The sequence below is a fragment of the Siphateles boraxobius genome, unplaced genomic scaffold, assembly GCF_051911475.1.
Source record: "Siphateles boraxobius isolate OS27281-9 unplaced genomic scaffold, OSU_SipBor_1 41, whole genome shotgun sequence".
Lineage (NCBI taxonomy): Eukaryota > Metazoa > Chordata > Actinopteri > Cypriniformes > Leuciscidae > Siphateles > Siphateles boraxobius.
This window is the reverse complement of record NW_027509042.1, coordinates 42,996,353-43,016,860: the sequence shown is the minus strand read 5'-3', so window position 1 is coordinate 43,016,860 and position 20,508 is coordinate 42,996,353. Positions and strand designations below refer to the sequence as shown.

Below are 20,508 nucleotides of genomic sequence, written 5' to 3'. Positions count from 1 at the left end.
AACACACCGTAAACAGGTCTTAGTATGTAGTGGAAATACATACTGTCTATGCTCAACACCAGCCACCAGTGTCGCACCGCTGCATGCGTCATCAACACAAAAAGCAGCAACGAGGGCGTCGTATGATCATTTAAACAAGTTTTATGACAGTCGGTGAAGATGGGAAAAATCGTACATTTCTTTGCAAACTTTGCCCGCCGATAAAATAATTGCTGTCTGTGGTTCTATATGGGCCGTGGCAATAATTTTGAAAAAAAATAACTCGCATCAACATATGGAAAAAAAGAAATATGAACTAGTTCAAAATTTTAAAGTATGAACTATGAACTGAACTAGTTCATTTTAAAATTTGTGAACTGAACTTTGCACTAGTTATTGTAGAAAGTGAAATTTCCCAACACTGTATATATATATATATATATATATATATATATATATATATATATATATATATGATAAAATAGTATATCTGTCCGGTGAGTGAACTAAAAAATGTACTGGCCAAAGGCGATTATATTGCCAAGGTGTGTGTAGAGGGTTGCTTAGTGGTGTCCTATGCTAATTTGCACTGTAGAAAGGGTGTTAACCATGGCCTCGGGTACATGGAGACACTCGCAGAACAAGTGTACTTGGTAACATTGCGTGTTATATAAGGAGCAAATGAGAAGCATGCAGCTAAGCATGCTGGGTAGTTAGCGCTGCACGTCGCCTCTAAACCTCATCATTAGGCTGTGTGTTGCCGTCAGCCCTGAGGCTTTCTTTATCTCTCTCTCTCTCTCTCTCTCTCTTTCTCTCTAATTGCTCGATTCTTTCTGCTCTTCTGCACTGTGTTCAAGGATGCATACCTGCAGACGTGCTTCGTCTCGCTCACTTATTAACCTGTTACATAAAAAAATAGCATCTTGCAAAATATTTTTCCTCAGCTAATGCTCTGCAACAGTTATGAAAGTGGAACGGAAGAAGAATCTGTGTTTACTTTCATTGCTGACGTTAAGCTGCTTTAAGAGCGAAATCATTCTATTTCTTTCTTGATTATCCTTTCTAATGGATGTGGTGTTTTTTTAAAGGTATATTTTAAGTATTAGGAGATCTTTGTGCAGTTATATAATGTTTAATAGATGTGTGTGTGGTTTTGTCCTGTCTTAAGGCGTGCCACAGGAGATCCAATATGTTTGGAGTTTCAGACACATTTGTATGCGGTAGCTATTAGCCAAGAGAAACTGCAGTTTATCTTACAGCAAACAGGCCATACACACACACACACACACACACACACACACACACACACGCACACACACACACACACACAGCTCCGCAGGGATGCCGGAGCCTGATAAAGAAGTAATTAAAGCTGCTGGATTTCTTATTTCAATAATAACAGCTTATTTACCAGATTTTTTTCCCTTTTCCCTGACATTGAAAAGTATTTGTTCATTTATTATTGTAGTTTGTTTATCGATGTCCTAATTTGTGTCAAGGAAATTTTGCGTCTCATTTTGAATTTCCCCAGACAGACTAAGAAAGTGCTTAAGGCATCTCTGCTTTCCTTTCAGGTCAGCCAAACGTCCCATTCCCAAACCAAACCAATAACATCACATCCATTGTAAAAAATAATAATAATAAAAAAAATTGAATCTATTGTTAATAAAAGAATAAACCATATTTAACTTGAGATAAATCAAATACATAAATTGTCACATAATACAACTTCACATTTCATGTTGACTAAACTTACAATTTCAAGTTAGCTTGAACAATAACTTTGTCGATTCAACAAATGTGTTTTACAGTGTGAGCAATTACACTGAGTAATGAAATTTAATTTCACTGCCTGTGAAATTAAAACTGAGGGTAATTGGGGGTAATTTTGCTCATCTACCAGCCACTATTGCAGCAGACTTTGTAAGACATTTCAGATTGACATTTGACAAGAAATGCTGTTGCTTAGTTGCAAAGACAGGCGTTTGAAGAAACATTTGATAATTTCTTGAAGAACAGATTAAACAAAAGCTGTCAGTGTGCATGATGTCTGATTGGCTGTTTGTTCAGATGTTCACTCTGTTTTCATGCACACTACTTTTCTTAGCATGCATTTTGAATGCAAATGTCTGTTTACTATATTTTGACATTGTCTAACTCTAAATGTAGTGTCAGATCTTCGAGGGTAACTTGAGGGTCTTACTTTATTTGGTATAAGAAAATAACCTTAAATTTATTAAATGATCCCGGTTCGCTTTTAACACTAGAACGGTCATTTTGAACGTTTAGAATTTTATATTTGCAAGAACTTTGTTGAAAAAATAAACAAAATCCTGCTGGTATTGACCGCACTGAATTTGGCGGTATTTTTTTGTTACATTTCCCGCGATTGACCTTTGTCTCTCTCTCAGTAGCGGTCCTGAGTGTTTGCATATATGCTAATTTCTACAAATAAAAAGTATATTAGATTAAAATCACCGCGGCAGACACCAAAGCGGAGGCAGTGCCAGGTTCTGAGAAGCTGCAGTCAAAATAAAACCCACGACACCCTCTGCTAATGCCGTGTGTGGAAATTGTGCGAGGAGAAGAGAGGTCACTTGCCTTGACTGTTGAAGCTTAAATAGCCAAGCACTATATTGATGTAAAAAAATTGACATACAATTTGTAATATAGGCTAGTGTTTTTATGTTTCTGTAGCCTACGCTTCCTTCTTGGTTCTTCTTTGTTTTGTTTTAAATCAGCTCATTTCCAGCTTTTTCTATTAGCCTATTTTCTCTGTTATTATATTACAATAAAATGTTTTATAATTAAATAAGATACTTTTAGTTGTTATTATCTTGTTCTGAATTATGTTGAATGGATATGGAAATATAGCCTATCTGTTGTGAATATGCAATAATTACGGTAGGCTACTAATGATATTATTATTTATAAATGTATGATTAAACTTGTTTTAATATACAGTTTGGTGTTGTTTTGTTTTTAAAAGATATCCTAATACAATAAATGCATTCAAAATGGCCACTTGTGGCAGTTCTAGTAGTAATGGAATTCTGGCACTTTTAGTGTTAAATGAAGGAATTCATTTTTTGGAGTTATTTTATATATTTAAATAGGGGGGGGGGGGGGGGAGTGGCTTATATTGGTGGTCAAAGACATTAATTTCATACAGCGCCCTCAACCCTTGCGGTCTATTGCAAAATCCAGCATAATGCCACATGTAAGGCTTTTATTTTAAATTTTTATGTCACATTTTATAACATGTATGCATAGTAGCAGTACTTCATTTTATAAACTGTATGTATAGTGTATGCATAGTATTTAAGTAGTAGTTGTTGTTTTTCTAGGAAAACAAAATGTTTTAGTGGGTCTTTTTCATTACAAATATGGACAGCCGAACATTTCCCCTCTGTTCCTCCAGTGCTGAGACTCAGATTCCCAGAGTCACAAACAGCAGCAGCTTCAGATGGAGTCTGCTGACTTCTGCAAACCTCCTGGGAAGATGCTTCAAAGAGCCAGCTTCAAACAGCAGCTATTAAAGGCATATTAGTTACTGAGAGAATCTGTGTGTGTGTGTTGGTGTGCATGTGTGTTTATGTGTGAGACTGATAGATGAGGAGAAGGAATTAACAATGCAAATAAATTCTGCTGGCTAATTATCCTTGATGAAACGTAAAGAAGGTCAGTGCGACAGTGGTGGCAGGACTGACAGAAGTAATTTACAGGAGCGAGAAGAGCAGGACGAGGCCACGCCCTCTGACATCACTCTCTGGAGACGCCTACATCACTGTCACTGACGCTTCTGCTGCTTTCCTTTATCATGTGCTGTTACACCGCAGACATGAGCTTCTGCTCGCCTGAATCTGGAACAGTCCTCCTGAGGGGTTTGCACACCCTAATCCTTAATAGTGCCAAATTATTTTAATCTCATCTCCACATGAACATAATCACAGTTATGATGATTCACGGAATTTTTTTTATTATTTCATATAAGATAAAAAAACGTTTTTATGCTTAAGTTGCGGAAGTTTTGACAAAATATAGATTACTGTAAATAAATGTTGTTCATGGTTCTTGCTTATAGTTGAATGGTTAATTTAAGACTAAAGACTATTTCACTAAAAAAAGGACATAAGTCATGCTTCAGGGGAATTTTTTAGCTTTCTTTCAAATCAGTCTGTATATTTACAAGTTTTGATCCAGTTCAATGAACATATTGATTCACTAAATTTAATGAAATATCCCAAAGCTAAAACCAGTTGTCACGGCTCATAGGAAGGATGACGGAGATGAAAGTAGGAATAACACTTTCTTTAATATAGCAAACTCAGGAACAGGCAAACGGGTGAGACAGCGTGTATAACACAAACAATACCGGACATTGACGTGAAGACACGCAGGAACTTAAATACACAGTGAAGATGATTACAAAATGACAGGCAGCTGTGATGGAGGTGATCAGTGTCCATGGAAACAGATTGGTGGCGGGAAACTCAGACGGGGAACACACGTGGCAAAAAAGTCCAAAGAAGCCTAATGGTGACACCAGTGGGTTTTTTTCAGTATCATTGGTATACTTTTATAGTTTCTCTGAACTTTTTTAATTAGATTTTATTTTTATATTTATGTAGTTTATTTATATATTTTTATATTTTCAGTTAATTTTAGTTAACGTTTTAGTAAAGTATTTTTTAAAAATAAAAAAATGTCTAATTAATTAAGTTTTAGTTTTTGGTTTATTTAGTTTTAGTTATTTAGTTACTGTAGCTATTTACAACAAGCTTGATTCTTCATGTATGTTTTATTTCAGTTATTTTATTTGAAAATGGTTAATGATATTTTTTTGGGGGGGGTAAACGATAATAACCCTGGCTGAAGCACAAACTAAATGAATTTGTCTTTAGATCTAGTCCGTGTGATGTCGACGTTCTGACAGTGAGTCATATGATGTGATCTTTCAAAAGAACCGGCTCACACATCAAACTCATGAATCATTGATCATGCTGTATGTTTGTTTTTGCATGCATCCACAGAATATTTTTATGCAATCATGTTAGATTTTGAATGAAAACTCACAAATTGGAGAAAATAAAGAATCATTTTTTCTGTGGCTTCGTAGATTCAGTGCAGACCGGTGTGAGACCTTGCTCCATTTAATATATGCCAGATGTGTCCTTCTCCTGAAACCCTACTTACCACCATCACCTCTGTTTCCTCTCTTCTCCTCTGCTCATCCCCATGCAATCTGTTTTTATCAGCCAGCAGGAAGATTTTATTAAAAGCATTCAATTTCCCCAAGGGGGATCATGACTGCTCCTTGATTAAAGAGGAGATGAGAGGTTGCGCGAGGAAATGTCAGCCGAACGAGGGGAGGAGGGAGGAGTGCTCTGTTTGTTTTGGTCGGTCTCTTCCTCCCAGGTGGAGAGGAGTTCATGTAGTGTTAATTAAAACAGCAGTAGCTCGAGGATGTGGCCCGGGCCCGGGTCCGATCCGGTGGGGACCAGGGCCTTGATGAGGCGTGCATGTCCTACCTGAGAAACTCTGCTTAGGGACGATAGCAGGATTATTTAACAAGGGGCAGGAGGTTCATCCTCCCTGAAGAAATGAAATATCCACCGTTTAATATTGCTCCTATTCGGGGTCAAGAGCTTTGCATAGTGATCTAAAGACTCGTAAGGCATTTTAGCTTCACTTGGAAGTGTAGATGTGCTTTACAGGTTTATATAACAAGAATAAAGTCATGATAGGTTGTGCATTACAATGTTACTTTAGTATCATTGAGATGCTATTGTATTTTTTATTTACATTTGGAATTAAGATGTCTATATAGTTTTAAATCATTTTTATTTCAGTTTTAGTTATTTTAGTGCATCAAGTTTAACTAAATGAAAAATGAGAAATGTTTTGCTTACAGGACAATAGAGATAGACAGGAAAATAGGGGAACTTTTTCATTATTCAGAAGAATTTTTTTTATGACAATGCAATAAGTTCCTACATCAGGGTTTTTTTTTCAACTTTCTTGTTTTTGACAATGTTATTATATCAAAACGTCACAGCATCATAGATGTGTTAATTGTGCCATTTACAGTTTCTCAGTTAAAAGGCATCTGTCAAAGAAATCAACTCATTATGATTATTTTCCTCATACTTTTGTCTTGGTTGATTAATGTACGAAATATTCCACATTTGTTTTGCTACATGAATTTTGGAGAAAAAACCTTTAGGCATGAATAAACTGTCAAATTATCACTGAGACTAAACTTTTGGTGATCGCACATAACATAATTTAAAAATAATTTGGGATAATTTACATCCCAATTGGATTTGAAATCCTATTACATTTTTTTTGTTTGTTCTTTGGAAATGCATTTTTTGTTTGTTCATATTGAAATGTCTGAGCTCATTTGATCTTCCATGAGGCATACTATTGAATGAACTACATATTGGATGCTGATTCCGACTCAGCATAAGCATGAGACAACGGCATGGGCAAATTAGACTTTTGTCTGTCCTATCTATCCTCAATCACAGCTACCCTTTTATATTTCTTGGGGTCATTTACATTGTTACTGTGGCGACCATTGTACAGTACATACAGTATACATATACCTAAACAAAACATTGGAGTTCATCACTTGCAAAAGGACAATGTGACGGTTATAAAGATCAAACTTGATCTCTTATATTTCATACAAATGGCGTTTTATGAACTAACTGTAACCGTTTTTACTCATATGTGGCACTTGGGTGTTGTTAATTTTGGTGCATGTGAAAAGTCAAGTACCAGGACTTCAGGATTAGCATGTCTATTCTGGGTCATGTGACCCAACATTGTTGCATGACTGAAGTATTGGCTCACAGCCGCGACCTGTGAATTCTTCGAAAGCTGTAAACGATCTGCCAGACCACCTGTCAGTTCAGACCTAGAGTACATGTATGTGAGTGTGTGCACTGTTGTTGTAGTTCAGACACTGAAACATGGATATGCCTGTTCCTAATAAGTCCAGAGGAGCATTTTATTGTTTGGGGTTTGCCTGTTTCATTGCTCTCAAGATAATTAATAAAGGTCTTATTCACTATTTATTTAAATACCATCTCAGATGTCTCTCCTAAAATCCCTAAAAATAAACACAAATCAATTGTTGTCATACAGATATACAGTATAGAGCTATAAAATGAATGTGGATAGAAGATACGAACATTTCATCTTGAAAGAATGTGATGAGAAATGTTTGAGCCCCATATTGCAAATCTCTGATATTTAATTGCAGACTTGGTATCTGGGCAGTTTGAGAAAATTTTTAAATTGCTTATATTAAAGTTAGAGATCTGAACAAACTGTACATTGAACAAACACACAACACTGAATAATGCAATAACATTAATTTAACAAAATAGGATGTAACATAAAACCCTAATGTGCGTAATTGATGAGAAAACTAAGAAACATTGTTGTTTCAATGCAAATCTATCAAATGTAAGCGGTCACAGAGAGAATTGATGATTTGTACTTTTTCACTTCTAAAAACTGTAAATGTAACAAAAACAATTTACTTTAAAATGTTGTATTTTACTGTAAAATCACATGTAATGTGCCAGTACAGTTTTTCACCGTAGAGTAAGGGAACCAGTTATTTATCCTAGCATTTTTACAGTCTGTTATCGTTAAAATTGCATTCATTTTTGGTGACAGTTTGATTCTGTGCAGCATTTAGTCCAGGAATTCACAACCTAGTAACATTAGACAATATCCTGAGGGCCTAATGTCACATTGTCTCATGTCTTTTTAAATTCACCAGCACTCTCACCGACACTCGCAACCCATAAAGATCCTTCTGTCTTCCCCTGAGCAAATCCTTCCCTCTGTCTGCGTTTCAGGTGAATGTGAATCTTTTTTTCATTCGCCTCCAGAAATGTCTGAGAATCCAGCAGGTTTACCGAGCCAAACATCTCTGTTTCAACAAAAGCCTCGGTGCGGAGGCACACACTCCAGAGCTGGGCGGACAGGTCACCGTGACACATGTCTGACTGAATGGACCACTTCATTACGCTTCAGTCACACACCTGATCTGCAATGCAAAGAGCCACAGATTTCTGTCTGCATTTTATACAGTCTCTGTCTGGGTGCTATGACAGTATTTAGTGCGTAATGTGTAGCAGATTCATCATACTACAGTTCAAAAGTTAGACATTTTGAATGTTTTTGAAAGTTGAAGTCTCATTATGGCTGCATTTATTTGATAAAACAATACAGTAAAGACAGTAATATTGGGAAATATTATTACAATTTAAAATAGCTGTTGTATATTTGAATAATTATGTATAACTCATTCCTGTGATCAAAGCTGAATTTTCAGTATCATTACTCCAGTCTTCAGTGTCACATGATCCTTCAGAAATCATTCTAATATGATGATTTACTGCTCAATAAAACATTTCCGATCATTATCAATGCTGAAATCAGTTGTGCTGCTTCTTTAGCTGTATTTAGCTGATTTTTAACTGTATCAAGATTAATAATTGATGATACTTATAGGTCACACCGCTCCATCCCTAATAAAGACTCTACAATCTGTCTAAAAACAAAACTGAATCCTTAATTGTCAGTTTAGTCTTTAAGAAGTGCCTTCGTGTTTGCACTTGGCAACAGCAATATGTACTGACACACACTGCTCATCGTCTGTTTCAAGAGCATAATATGTTCAGTCTGGGTGCTTTTGATAATCTCCCTCCGGTGATGAACTTATCAGGTAAGACAGGGATGGAAACAGACAGGGAGAATGTTGTCTTTCATTGTATTTCCTCCAGCGGGTGAGGACGGGTCACCCCCGATCCCTCTGATATGTTTTCCCGAGGGTTGCCATGGCGATAAGCTTCCATGCGCGGGCAGAAATGCGTCGACGGTTTGCGAGAGAGACGGTGAGGCGTGTTGGGACGGCGTCATGTTCATGGCTAATGCTTTCTGACTGACAGGCTGTCAGTTTACCTGTGATTCCAGCATTCAGGGATTACAGGGTGGATGGACTAATCCACAAATTCCACCGTATCAATGTGGCAGCGTTGGGGTCATGTAATAAGGCATGATATTTCCGCCTGACTAATTTGTCAGAGCCAGCCCTGTTTCAAGCTCCTTGCATGCTTTAATGAAATACCTTGGTGCTAAATTACTGTGGGAAATCTGCATGTATGATGCGTGCCGGCATCATCGGAGCCTTGCTGACGGTGTGGCTATTCACGTCACCCTATTATTGGAGAATTAATAAGGGTGATTGAGTTTCAAGGGTTTTCCTTTATTATTTGTTTTCTTTCTCTTTCAAGTGCACAACTGGAGGTATGACATGTTTTCTTTAGCCATCAGGTTCAACAAAGGGCTTTAAACAAGTCTTGGTTACAAAAAGTCTCCAGAGAATGTGACGTTTAACGAACTTTCTGTGTGAAAACTGACATGTGAAACCCAGATTCAAAAGCGACTTCTCTTTAGTTCATCTTGTTTTTGGTGCACTTTGGATGATTTTGTTGGCACATTCTACACATTTTCATTGCTGTGGGAGAAGAAACTTCTTTATTTTTAGTGATGCTTGGCAAAAGACAGGCAACAATACCCTATAGATTGACACTGAAGGAGGGACCTGAGCCTTAGGGACCAGGATATCAGAAACGAGGGGGTGCATGATGGTTTTAAATTGAGCTTTAAGCAACCTCATAACACTGAACTAAACAACACTGAGAACAGCTGAGCGAGGCCCTGCATTGTAGCATTGGGTTTTGCATAGACAATCACTTCTCACGTTTTATTCAAAAATTTAAAATTGCACAAAAAATGTGTTCTCATTTTAGTTAGAAACCAAAGAAATGTTAATAATCTAGTCAAAGGAATAATGCTTTGCAAAAAAGTATATAGCATTAATTGATTTACGTTCTAAAGAAAACGTAGGCCCGGTTTCACAGGCAGTTCACAGTTCAATCAGAACATTAATTAGCTTTTACAAAAAGCTAGTCCCTCAGAAAAAACATGATTGGTGTGCATCTTGAGAATACTTCACTGCACCCTTAGAAAACGTTCATTTTAGTCTGGGATAAAGCTTAAGCCTTGTCTGTGAAGCCAGGGGTTATGTTTAATGAAAAATGTTTTTAGAAGTTGGCTAAAATAAGTCTTTGTCGTATTTATGGAATGATAGCAGCTCACATAATTTGAGGGAATCTTTTTGCGCTTATATTGAGATCTCAGATTTTTGCTTCCCAGTGTTATTGTAGTATTATTTAAGCACTATTAAAGTATTTAATAATATTTTGAATTATCTTTTATTTTTTAGTTTTGTAATTTTAGTATGTATGCCATTTGTATTAGTATTTTGTTTTGTTTGTTTGTTTGTTGTTTTAGGTCACAGTTTACTAACTATTATAGTAACTAACTATTAACTGTGACTTTTGCCTCAATAAACTCCTAATTACTGCTTATTAATAGTTAGTGAGGTAGTGGTAAATTTATGGGCGGATTGGGTGGATTAAGGGATGTAGAATATAGTCATGCAGGAAAAGGCATTAAAATGTGCTTTCTAACCACTAATAGCCAATATCCTAGTAATATGCATGCTAATAAGCAACCTTAATAGTGAATATTAGAGGTTTTTTTTTTTCAGGTTAAACATCTGACAAGCAGGAGTCTTTATCTGCAACATTTAATTGCATTACTGGCGAGGATAAACAGTTGTACACAAAAGTATCGGTCTCAAACCCTCCTTGCCCCGTGGCAGTGACCTGGAATGGACGAATCCTTTAGAAGCTGAAGGTGTATCTCACTGCGGCTGGTGTTGGTTTATTCCCACTGGGGTCTATTACCAAACCTGTGTCTCTCACAAAGGCCTGTGGTGCGTAGACGCGACCCTACAGTGACCTTACCTAGTCATTCCTACAATGCACCTTCTCAACAGTAAACAAACACGGAGACAAAGGCAGGTCCTCCAGCAGGACGAGGTGTTCCTCAGGCACATGTTCTCACGCATCGAGAGAGAGACAGACAGACCTCTCCAGGGACTCTTCCTAACCTCATTTGTGCATATCTTCTCATTGCAAGGCTCATGCTAAGCTCTTTATGAAGGATTTCTCTCCTATTGTCTCTCAGAGAAACTCTCCAGCTGTAATGTAGCATAAAAGAGCCTTCCTGTGAGAAAAGTAAACTACTGTGCTTCGGTGACACCGTAATTTAACTGCAGAGGAGTCCGGTTTCGTCATTGTGTTTGCAAAGGAAAACCCATGTACAATGTTTAACTGTTTCAGTGCCAAAATGGAATGAGAGATGTTGAACATTTTTTTTATCGGTTTGTATATTTATTTGTTTTATTTATTTATATTCCAAATCATGATTGGGATTTCAACCACAAAAATCAAATTGGTTCGATTAATTGTTTTTAATTTGTTTCCCTGTAAATATCTAAACATTCTTAAAAAAAATCGATGTTGAGACTTGTTAAGGAAACTGTTCTTTTTTATAATTAATGTAGGAAAATGTAATGAGATTTATCATATAGCAACTGTTTGCCAATTAAGGTTTAGAAGAATACATTTTATTCAAGATGTTTTCTTTGATTACAAGACCTATCTTACATAAACTTGTGTTGCAATAAATGTAACCTTGTTTTAAGGACATTTAGATATTTTAGTAGAAAACAAGACAAAATACTGATAAAAAATTATTTTCTCCATAGCTGAACGATAAAATTAGATACTTTGCTGCCAGTTGAAAGAGTTGCACTTTTTATAAAGTGTTCAGACTTGTTCTCTTTAAAACATTCAAGATCAGACCTCTTTTAGTTGATGCAATGATGTAATGATTTAATCCTCTGGAGGCAAGCTGGTTGAGAACCCAAATTCAACTTTACTTCAAAACATAAAACCAAGGCATGAAACAGAAAAAAGAACAATGAAAGGAAACCTGGACAAGAAACTTTCAATTCTAGACAAAGACACAGGGCAAACATGAGGGCTTAAATATGCAGACTAATTACTAGACAAGGGACACCTGTGAACAATGATCAGACGATTAACAAATGACAATACACATGGCAGGATCACATGACAATCAGGGAATCACATGACAAGACAAAGAAACATGACAATGACAAGTACAAGATCCAAAACCAGAACTGTGACAAATGAAGAGAGGCGAGACACGGCAGGCAAAAACATCGTTTTTTTTTCACTGGTCAATTTTGAGATTTTGAGATATTTGTCTTCAATAACATGTCTTCTTTCAGACTTGTGGGGAAAAAAGTCCGAAATACACATTTAGGCCTTTATTTTACTACACTTTGTCTGTTTGCGTCTGTAGATTTCTCATAAATTCATCAAAAGTTGTCGTTATAAATCATCCCTCTGCTCCGCGATCGCGATCTGCACCCTGTCATCACACACACCGTTAGAAAGCTCTCTCTCTCGTGTACAATACTGCCGGATCCAAATATGGTCATTTCCTTTTTGTCAGCAACCAATCGTGAAAGTAAAACGGGTGATTTATTCTAAATGTGCAATCTCATTGGCTGATGCTAAATCTATAAAGCCCGTTTTCTCTAAATGACTTTTCTCTCATACTCCAAGTCCGAAATCTCCACTTCAGTAGCACCTATATACACCAAACCTTCCAGTCTTGTACCTAGTTAAATTATGAAGACATTTACAGAGGGATTTGTAAATATATTATTCCTAGCCTGATTTATATAACATTTTATTCCAAAAAACATGGCGAAAATCATTTTTTTAAGGCTATTGGCAGTATATTCTGATTTACAGGATAACAAAAGTAGATATCCATAAATCCCTCTGTAATTTTTCCCCCAACTAATATGTGAACACAATGAAAAAATAATTTTGAACCTGGCTTTATCCAATACTCAGATTTCGTTTTTAAAAATATATGCAAATTAGTGCATATTTAATTAGATAATGCCTCATTTGCATATTTAAACATTAAATTATAGAAAACGTGTAATACATTTTTTCATCATCTTAATGTAGGTAATCAACTGGCAAAGTTTCATGGTGATATCTGCTAGTTAAAAAAATGACCCTATTCACCTGAAGTGTCTCGCCTTCCGTGAAAAAGAATCCAAATCCTCTTCAATTCACATTGTAAATGCAATGGTAAAGTGAATCAAACTAAGAGCAGCTCCCAAGATTGAAATCGAGTTCACATTAAATCACCATCACACTATACCATATCACAGTTTTAATGTCTCTATTAATTGTGCAGCCCATGTGTGTTTGCAAAGCTCAGTTAGTGTATGAACAGAGAACATTTAGTCCCGCGTGTTTCCTGTCTGTACCTGCTGTTCTTAATGATGTTGATTTGCATCAAGTTGTTTTATCCTCCATTATCTGTGAGAGTGTGGTGACCGCTGGATGCTGTTTGGTTTCTCTCTGCTTGTGCTCATCCACTCCTCATTTCCCATTTTAAACATGCAGAAACACTCACAGCACATTATGTAAACTTCTGTGCTGTTCCCTTCTCTTACCAGAGAAACTCTCTGCCTCATAGACCCTGTGTACATCTGGTATGACATCCATCTCAAGTCATTGAAATCACAAGTGAAGTGCTAAATGTGGGGTATTGAAGACACATTTTGATTGGGTCACTCAAGCCGCTTTCAGAGGGGTTCACATTGTATTGTGTAGTGTAAACAGTAATGGGCTCTGAAGCATCCTGGACAACAGCGACAAATTGTTTACAAGTGGCAGTACAGATATTTATAATGTTACAAAAGATTTCAATTTCAAATAAATGCTGTTCTTTTGAACTTTTTATTCATTAAAGTATCCCGAAAAGTGTATCATGGTTTCCACAAAAATAGGAAGCAGCTCAACTGTTTTAAACATTGATAATAATCATAAATGTTTCTTAGGGAGCAAATCTGCATATTAGTATGATTTCTGAAGGATCATGTGACACTGGAGTAATGATGCTGAAAATTCAGCTTTTATCACAGGAATAAATTACATTTTAAGATATATTCACATTAAAACAGTTTTTTTTTTATATATTTCACAATCTTGCCGTATTTACTGTATTTATGATCAAATAAACCCTGCCCTGGTGAGGATAAGAGACTTCTTTCAGAAACATTGAAAAATTGATTGACTCCGAACTCACCCTTATTTCATTCCAAACCAGTGTGTCTTACTTTCTTCTGTGGAGCACAAAAAAAAAGATATTTCCAAAATATATCATCTTTCGGGTTCAACGGAAGAAAAAACTCACCAAGTATTGGAATGACATGAGGGTGATTTTATTAAACGATATAGTGACATAGTTGCGATGACTAACAACATATTAAGTGATGAATGTAGTCACACACAATCAGAGACCCTCCACTTGATAAAATGCATTTGAAATGCATAATAATACCATGATGGTATTATGGTATTATAATGATATTGCTTTCAAAACTCGTTTTCAAAAACGTGCACTTTCAAACCTACTTCAATGTTTGCGTTCTCAGGCCACCAAAACGCCATTGTCGTGTAAATGAACAACCAGAACGCATTAAAAGTTGTCTGTTTTCAGTTAAAAACGGTGTCGTTTAAGCGCCCCTTATGATTTTTACACTGAAAATGAATCAATTCAAACTTACTTAAGCTAGACAATGACTAACTTCTAGAGCTGTTGTACAGCCAAAATAATCTTTGTTGCATTAATTTCCTATTAAAACTGTAAAGCTGCTTTTAAACCATCTGTATTGTAAAAAGCGCTATATAAATGAAGATGAGTTGACCTCTGCAGTGCAAAAAGAGGCATGTGAACATAACGTAATCCTACCATTTCATTTTAGTAGTATTGGTGCCTAGTTTAACAATGCCAGCATTAGAGTTCCTGTAGTCAAACTGTGGGTCAGGCAGAGCCAGGCGTTCAGTGAGGTGTCACTATATCCGGAGGGAAATCCATGACCAGAAACACCACGGGCAAATTAGTCACGCCTCGGCCCGCTCGTATTTACATTAGCGTGGATTTCACACCATGATCTCTACTCCACCTCTGTCTTACAGTCACGCATTTCAGCTGCTTCAGTCCAATCGCCTCGGGTGGTCCTGCGTACAAACATTTGTAAGAGCTGAGCTTTAGAAAAACGAGCCGTGCCACTTTTCCGCCCGAAAAAGCACAGCTTATCATGCAATTCAGCCTTGTGTGCTGACGTCTCTATTTTTGTCATATTGTGTGTCTTTTCCAGAGGACCAGATCCCTCACGGCTTCCCGACCATAGACATGGGTCCACAGCTGAAGGTGGTGGAGCGAACGCGCACTGCAACCATGCTTTGTGCCGCCAGCGGGAACCCCGATCCAGAGATCTCCTGGTTCAAAGACTTCCTACCTGTCGACATTAACAGCAGCAATGGACGAATCAAGCAACTCCGTTCAGGTAAAAAGAACCCTGTGAACACACAAGCTGACAAAGCTATAATGAGTGCACTCGCTTTTTGCAAAGATGATGATTGCATACATTGATGCCGGCGTTCCCTGCTGAATATGAATAATTTTTTCGAACCTCCTCTTTTTTAACCTCGACAACAACAAAGACAATATAGAGCACCAACAAGATATTTTCCCAATCATTTTCTCCATAGGGATTTCATAAAATTCTTCAATAAAGAGTTCTATGCTTTGAACCAAATCAGCTCCCAAATTAATCACATCGCAACACTTAAAAGAAACATAAAAAAGGCAAAGGTTCAAGACTGTTCACTTATTTCATGAGGGATCGATGAAATTGAATCAGAACGACAATATAAAATTATTGCCTGTACACTGCTGATCAAAAGTTGAGGGTCTGTCAGGTTTTTCTTTGTTTCTTTGTTATGTTTCTTGAGCAGCAAATCAGCATATTAGAATGATTTCTGAAGGATCATATGACACTAAAGGCTGGAGTGATGATGCTGTAAATTCAGCTTTGCATCATAGGAATAAATTAAATTTAAATTTATAATCATATAGAAAAGAGTTATTTTAAATTGTAGTCATTTTTACATTTTTTACTGTTTTGACTGTTTTTTTTTGTCTAATAAATGCAGCCTTGGTGAGCAGAAGAGACATCTTTCAATACCCGACCCTAAACTTTTGAATGCTTGTGTAAGTAAGGATTAATAAATATTAATAATAAAAGTATAAGATAACCAATGCTTGACATTTATTGCAAAATATTCAAGGTAGTGTAATTCTTCACTGCGATTAGGGAATTAAACACTTAACAACCTCAAAACTCTGGAAAGGTTTATATTCGCTAAATCCCTTTGGAGGGAATGAATGGGATTTTTACTTCTGGAATCCTACTATTCTGCTTTATAGCAGCTAAGGCAGTGCATCTGTATGACAAGTGACATTTCAGATGAAATGAGCCTCCGGTTTCATTTCATGTCTTAAAGTAAACTGAAACAAACATGAAGACAGACTGGCTCACAGTTATTATTCACATAACCCTCCGGTTAGGACACACACACATGATTAACATGACAGCACAGTGATTTGTTTTGATTAGAATCGTCGGCCCCTGTCAACAATCATTTCCCGCGTCAATCGTCAAACAGCTCCGTATTTGTCACATTATTCCCATTCGGCCAATCCATCTAGCAGCTACCAGACAATCACATAATTTATTTGTTTGGATACAGTCCATTATTTGATCCTGAGATTAGCTTGGCTCTCCAGCCATTAGTGTGAAGGCCTTTTTCCATTAACGAACGCTAATGAAACAATTTTTCAGTTCGTGACCTTTACAGAACGGCGAGGAACAAATAGGAAAAGCACTCATAATTCAATACCTAGCTCTTCAAACGCAAACCTAATCTCACTGGAACATTTCATTGTGTACGAGTAATTACCACCAACCCTGCCAAACCAGGTGATTCTTTCCTGGACATCCATCAACAATCTGTTTACAATGCAGACTCGTGGCAGAATCTGATAAAGAGAGATGGGAAAGAGAGGGTGAGAGTGTTTTCGGATTGTAATCCTGCTACTCTCAATGTAAACACTCACAGGTAGACTATAGGAGTCAAGCCTCTTACACACGTGAGCCGAAGGACATTCAGATATTAGTGTAGTTAAACATGGACCCTTTTCACATTTCCTGGGTTCTTAGTCATAGTTGGGTAAGATTCTCTAGTGGTGTAATATAAAATACTAATATACAAATATAATTTTTGCATCCCCATTTTCTCCTATAGCTAAATAAAAATCCACGCATTAGCATTTCTATGACTTTAAACATTGTTTCTACACCAATTCAGTGTAGTTTTCTGTAATTTAATGCCAAGGTAATAAAAATAATGAAAACATAAAAATCTGTATTACAGTCTGTCAAAATAGTCAATTTTTCAAGCAAACCCCTAACCGTAAGTATTCATTTCGGCTGTAAACTTCCAGCATCATTTGTGCCACGGACACAAATGATGCTTCAAATTTAGCATCTTCTTAAATTGTGCAATTACTTTTTTTAGCAGTCGAAACATTTTTTCCTGGCAGATGATGAAAATCCCCTGGACATTTCTTACCGATTTGTACACTAAGCTCTCAGGCAGAGGTGATTTATGATGATTGGTGTGCAGATCTTTATGAACAGAGATGTGTCAGGATGATTATTGATTTCTCCTCAGTAAGATAATGGATGTCCAGCTTAGCTGTTGTTTAAAGTCTTAAATACAGCCAAGATTGATAGCGACTATCTCTCGACTGCCGGTGAATAGAGAACTCTTACTTCCAACTGCTCTTTAGGGGGAAACATTAACATATACTTGAGTTTTCTCCCTCTAGCCATAGTGAAGATATAGTAAAGTCCTACTATTCTTCATTATGCTCACGCTACACTGTAGACTCTGCCCAAAGTCCTTCATCCTCTCAGCAGGATTTTAGGACATCCTGGGCTTTCTGAGGGTCCCAGTGTACGCCAGGCTCTCTGTAAACTGCTGATGGCTTTGGACCACAATCCACACAGTTTACAGGGGCTTCCTCGTGTCTCTGACCCCCTTCCCGAATCTGAACTGTTTTCACATGGTGGAGTGGTTGACTTATGATCCCGATTGACAAGAATCTGCATCATAGTCAACAGACAATGCTTTTTTCAAAGTTAAAAAAGTCACTTTCTCAAAATAGTAAGACTCAAGGGTCGGTCAATGCAATGAGATTGAACTCTTACTTTGCACTTAAAAAAAAAGCTTTCTTCTGTGTTGCATCAGACAACTGTATTCATTTAGCACAGCTGCTGTCGGATCCAAAGGCCAAAGTTGTGCTGGAGGTAGATGTGCATCTCTGTAAAAATAGCTGAAGACCCTTGTGCAGAGAGAGTTGAAATTATTACTGGCTCAGCCGTCACAAGAATGAGTCATTTAAAGGCCAAAACATACTCTACACAAGTACATGAACTCAGAGACTTTTAGCTAATCAAGCTTGATTTCACACATGGTGCTTAAAAATATGTCAAAATGGAATTAATTTCAAATTACAAACTTCATATGGGGTGCTATAGCAGATATTAGTGTAAACTCTTCTTCTACTGACAGTTTTCTGTCATGTTTTGCTTTTAAACAAAAGTTCAGTCAGCTACCTGAATAATAACATCTGTTTTGATTGCACTGACGTTTAGCACAGTAACTCCCTCGAGTACTGGAGGAGTAACTCAAGAACATGTACAACAGTACAGCGCTCTTTTGTGTGCTTGCATAGAGTATGTTTCTGGCCTAAAGCAGCAAATGTAAACTACGTAATGAGACACACACTGAGAACAGAAGAGCCAAACATCTTCTGGGAAGATTGTACATGCCGCTTTTTAAATAAGAAATTCTCCTGTTCATCTTTTTCTCCTCTTCTCTCTCTCTAGATCTTGCTCTCTCTCTCTCTCTCTCTCTCTCTCTCTCTCTCTCTCTCTCTCTCTCTCTCTCTCTCTCTCTCTTCACACTAACAGTTCTCTTTAATCTTATTTGCATTCATATTACCTCACCAGGTGGTACACCAATCAGAGGTAAGAATGCTGAAAACAGAAAACATCCAAATGCCTCATCTTTCGATTTCGTTTTCATCTGAAATTGTCCCCCCTCCATCACCCTGTCCTCATTCTGGAGTCTTTCTCTCTTTGTCTTCCTCCTCCTCGTCTTCAATCCGGCCTCGTCTCTGTGCATGAACCTCTGCTCGTCTGTCTCACTAATGAACGTCTGATTCAGCCTAATTGAAAAGAATAAAAGTGTTTAAAGACGGCTATACCAAACCACCAGAAGACATGCAGTTGTTTTCTCTACAAAGATGCATCCAGTTAACATCTACATGGGTGAACAATACATATTCGTCATATTTCACCACCAAATATGTGGAAGATATTACATTTTGCATTAAAAAAATGAAATCTGTTTTAGCTACAATAAGAATTTTGTATTGTGACATTATTTGAATGTCATTTTCATCTGAACTGATCTTTATTCAGAGATAAAGGCCTTTTCTGATGCCTGGCAGTCTGTCTGATCAATAACTCAGCAGAGCTGCAGTGCGGTTTGAGAAATTGTGAGATACCTTGACAACATCTCATTCCCCGCAGCAGAAAAACTTAGTGTCATTATGACAGTTTGTATTAACCAAGTTCCTCTCATCTCCAGGCTTTTAGCAGGAGAATCCAGAATGTCCAAACTGAGTGATAGAAAAGCTCCCCGTTGACATGACAGAACTGATGTAAAAAAAGAGAAGAAGAAGAAAGAAAGAAATTCAAAATTTGACTGTAACTCTGAGCCGAACTCTTCGGAGGGAATGTCAGGGCGAGAAAGTGAGATTAGACTGAGAGAGGGCAGAATGACATTTCAAATGTAATAAGTGATAGAAAAGCCTTTTTTCCTGACAACTAGAGAATGAGACAGTAGCTCTGTTCCAAACGCTGTTGAGCTGCATTTATAACTACCATAGGCATAATGTGAAGGCTATTGCAAACAGAAAACTGCTCAATTAAAACAACCTCATTTTGATCAAATGCAACATCACATATTGCAAAGTATCAATAAAAACTTCTCACTCCCGGGAAGTTACTACAAGTTTGGAAATCAAAAATATAATGTGGTTTTAGTCAGAAAAAATAAACAGTAACACGTTAGTTTAGGGTCCAATTCTCACTATTAACTTATTAGCATGCACATTACTAGGTTTATCAGTACTTATAAAGCACGTATTAATGCCTTATTCTGCATGATCATATTCTACATCCCATAATCCTACCCAATAGCTAAACTTAACAACTAACTCACTAACTATTAATAAGCAGTAATTATGAGTTTGAGGCAAAAGTTGTAATTAATAGTTAGTTAATTGTGAGAATTTAAACTAATTTAAAGTGTGACCAAAAAAACATAAAATAGAAACAAAATGAAGGACATGGAGGACATGCATTAAGTGTGTCAATGATGCTTTATTCTTGTGTTTTATTATTCTCCTGCTGCTACGGACAATTATAGGAGATGTAGTTTTACATAGTTGGTGGCATTTACATATATGCATTTGACAGATGCTTTTATC

The 20,508-nt window shown here is 36.9% G+C and overlaps 1 protein-coding gene across 3 annotated transcripts in view; it reads left to right on the top strand.

The window, feature by feature from the left end:
* The window catches only part of ptprfa (protein tyrosine phosphatase receptor type Fa), a 187,268-nt gene that overhangs the window by 67,353 nt on the left and 99,407 nt on the right, over positions 1–20,508 (top strand). For 2 of the 3 annotated variants that reach the window (XM_077199806.1, XM_077199805.1), the window contains exon 5: positions 15,200–15,388. In XM_077199806.1, the coding sequence (XP_077055921.1) occupies positions 15,200–15,388 (189 nt within the window). Of the gene's footprint in view, positions 1–15,199; positions 15,389–18,961; positions 18,980–20,508 lie in introns of all 3 variants that reach the window. The other variant, XM_077199807.1, reaches the window with a different exon arrangement.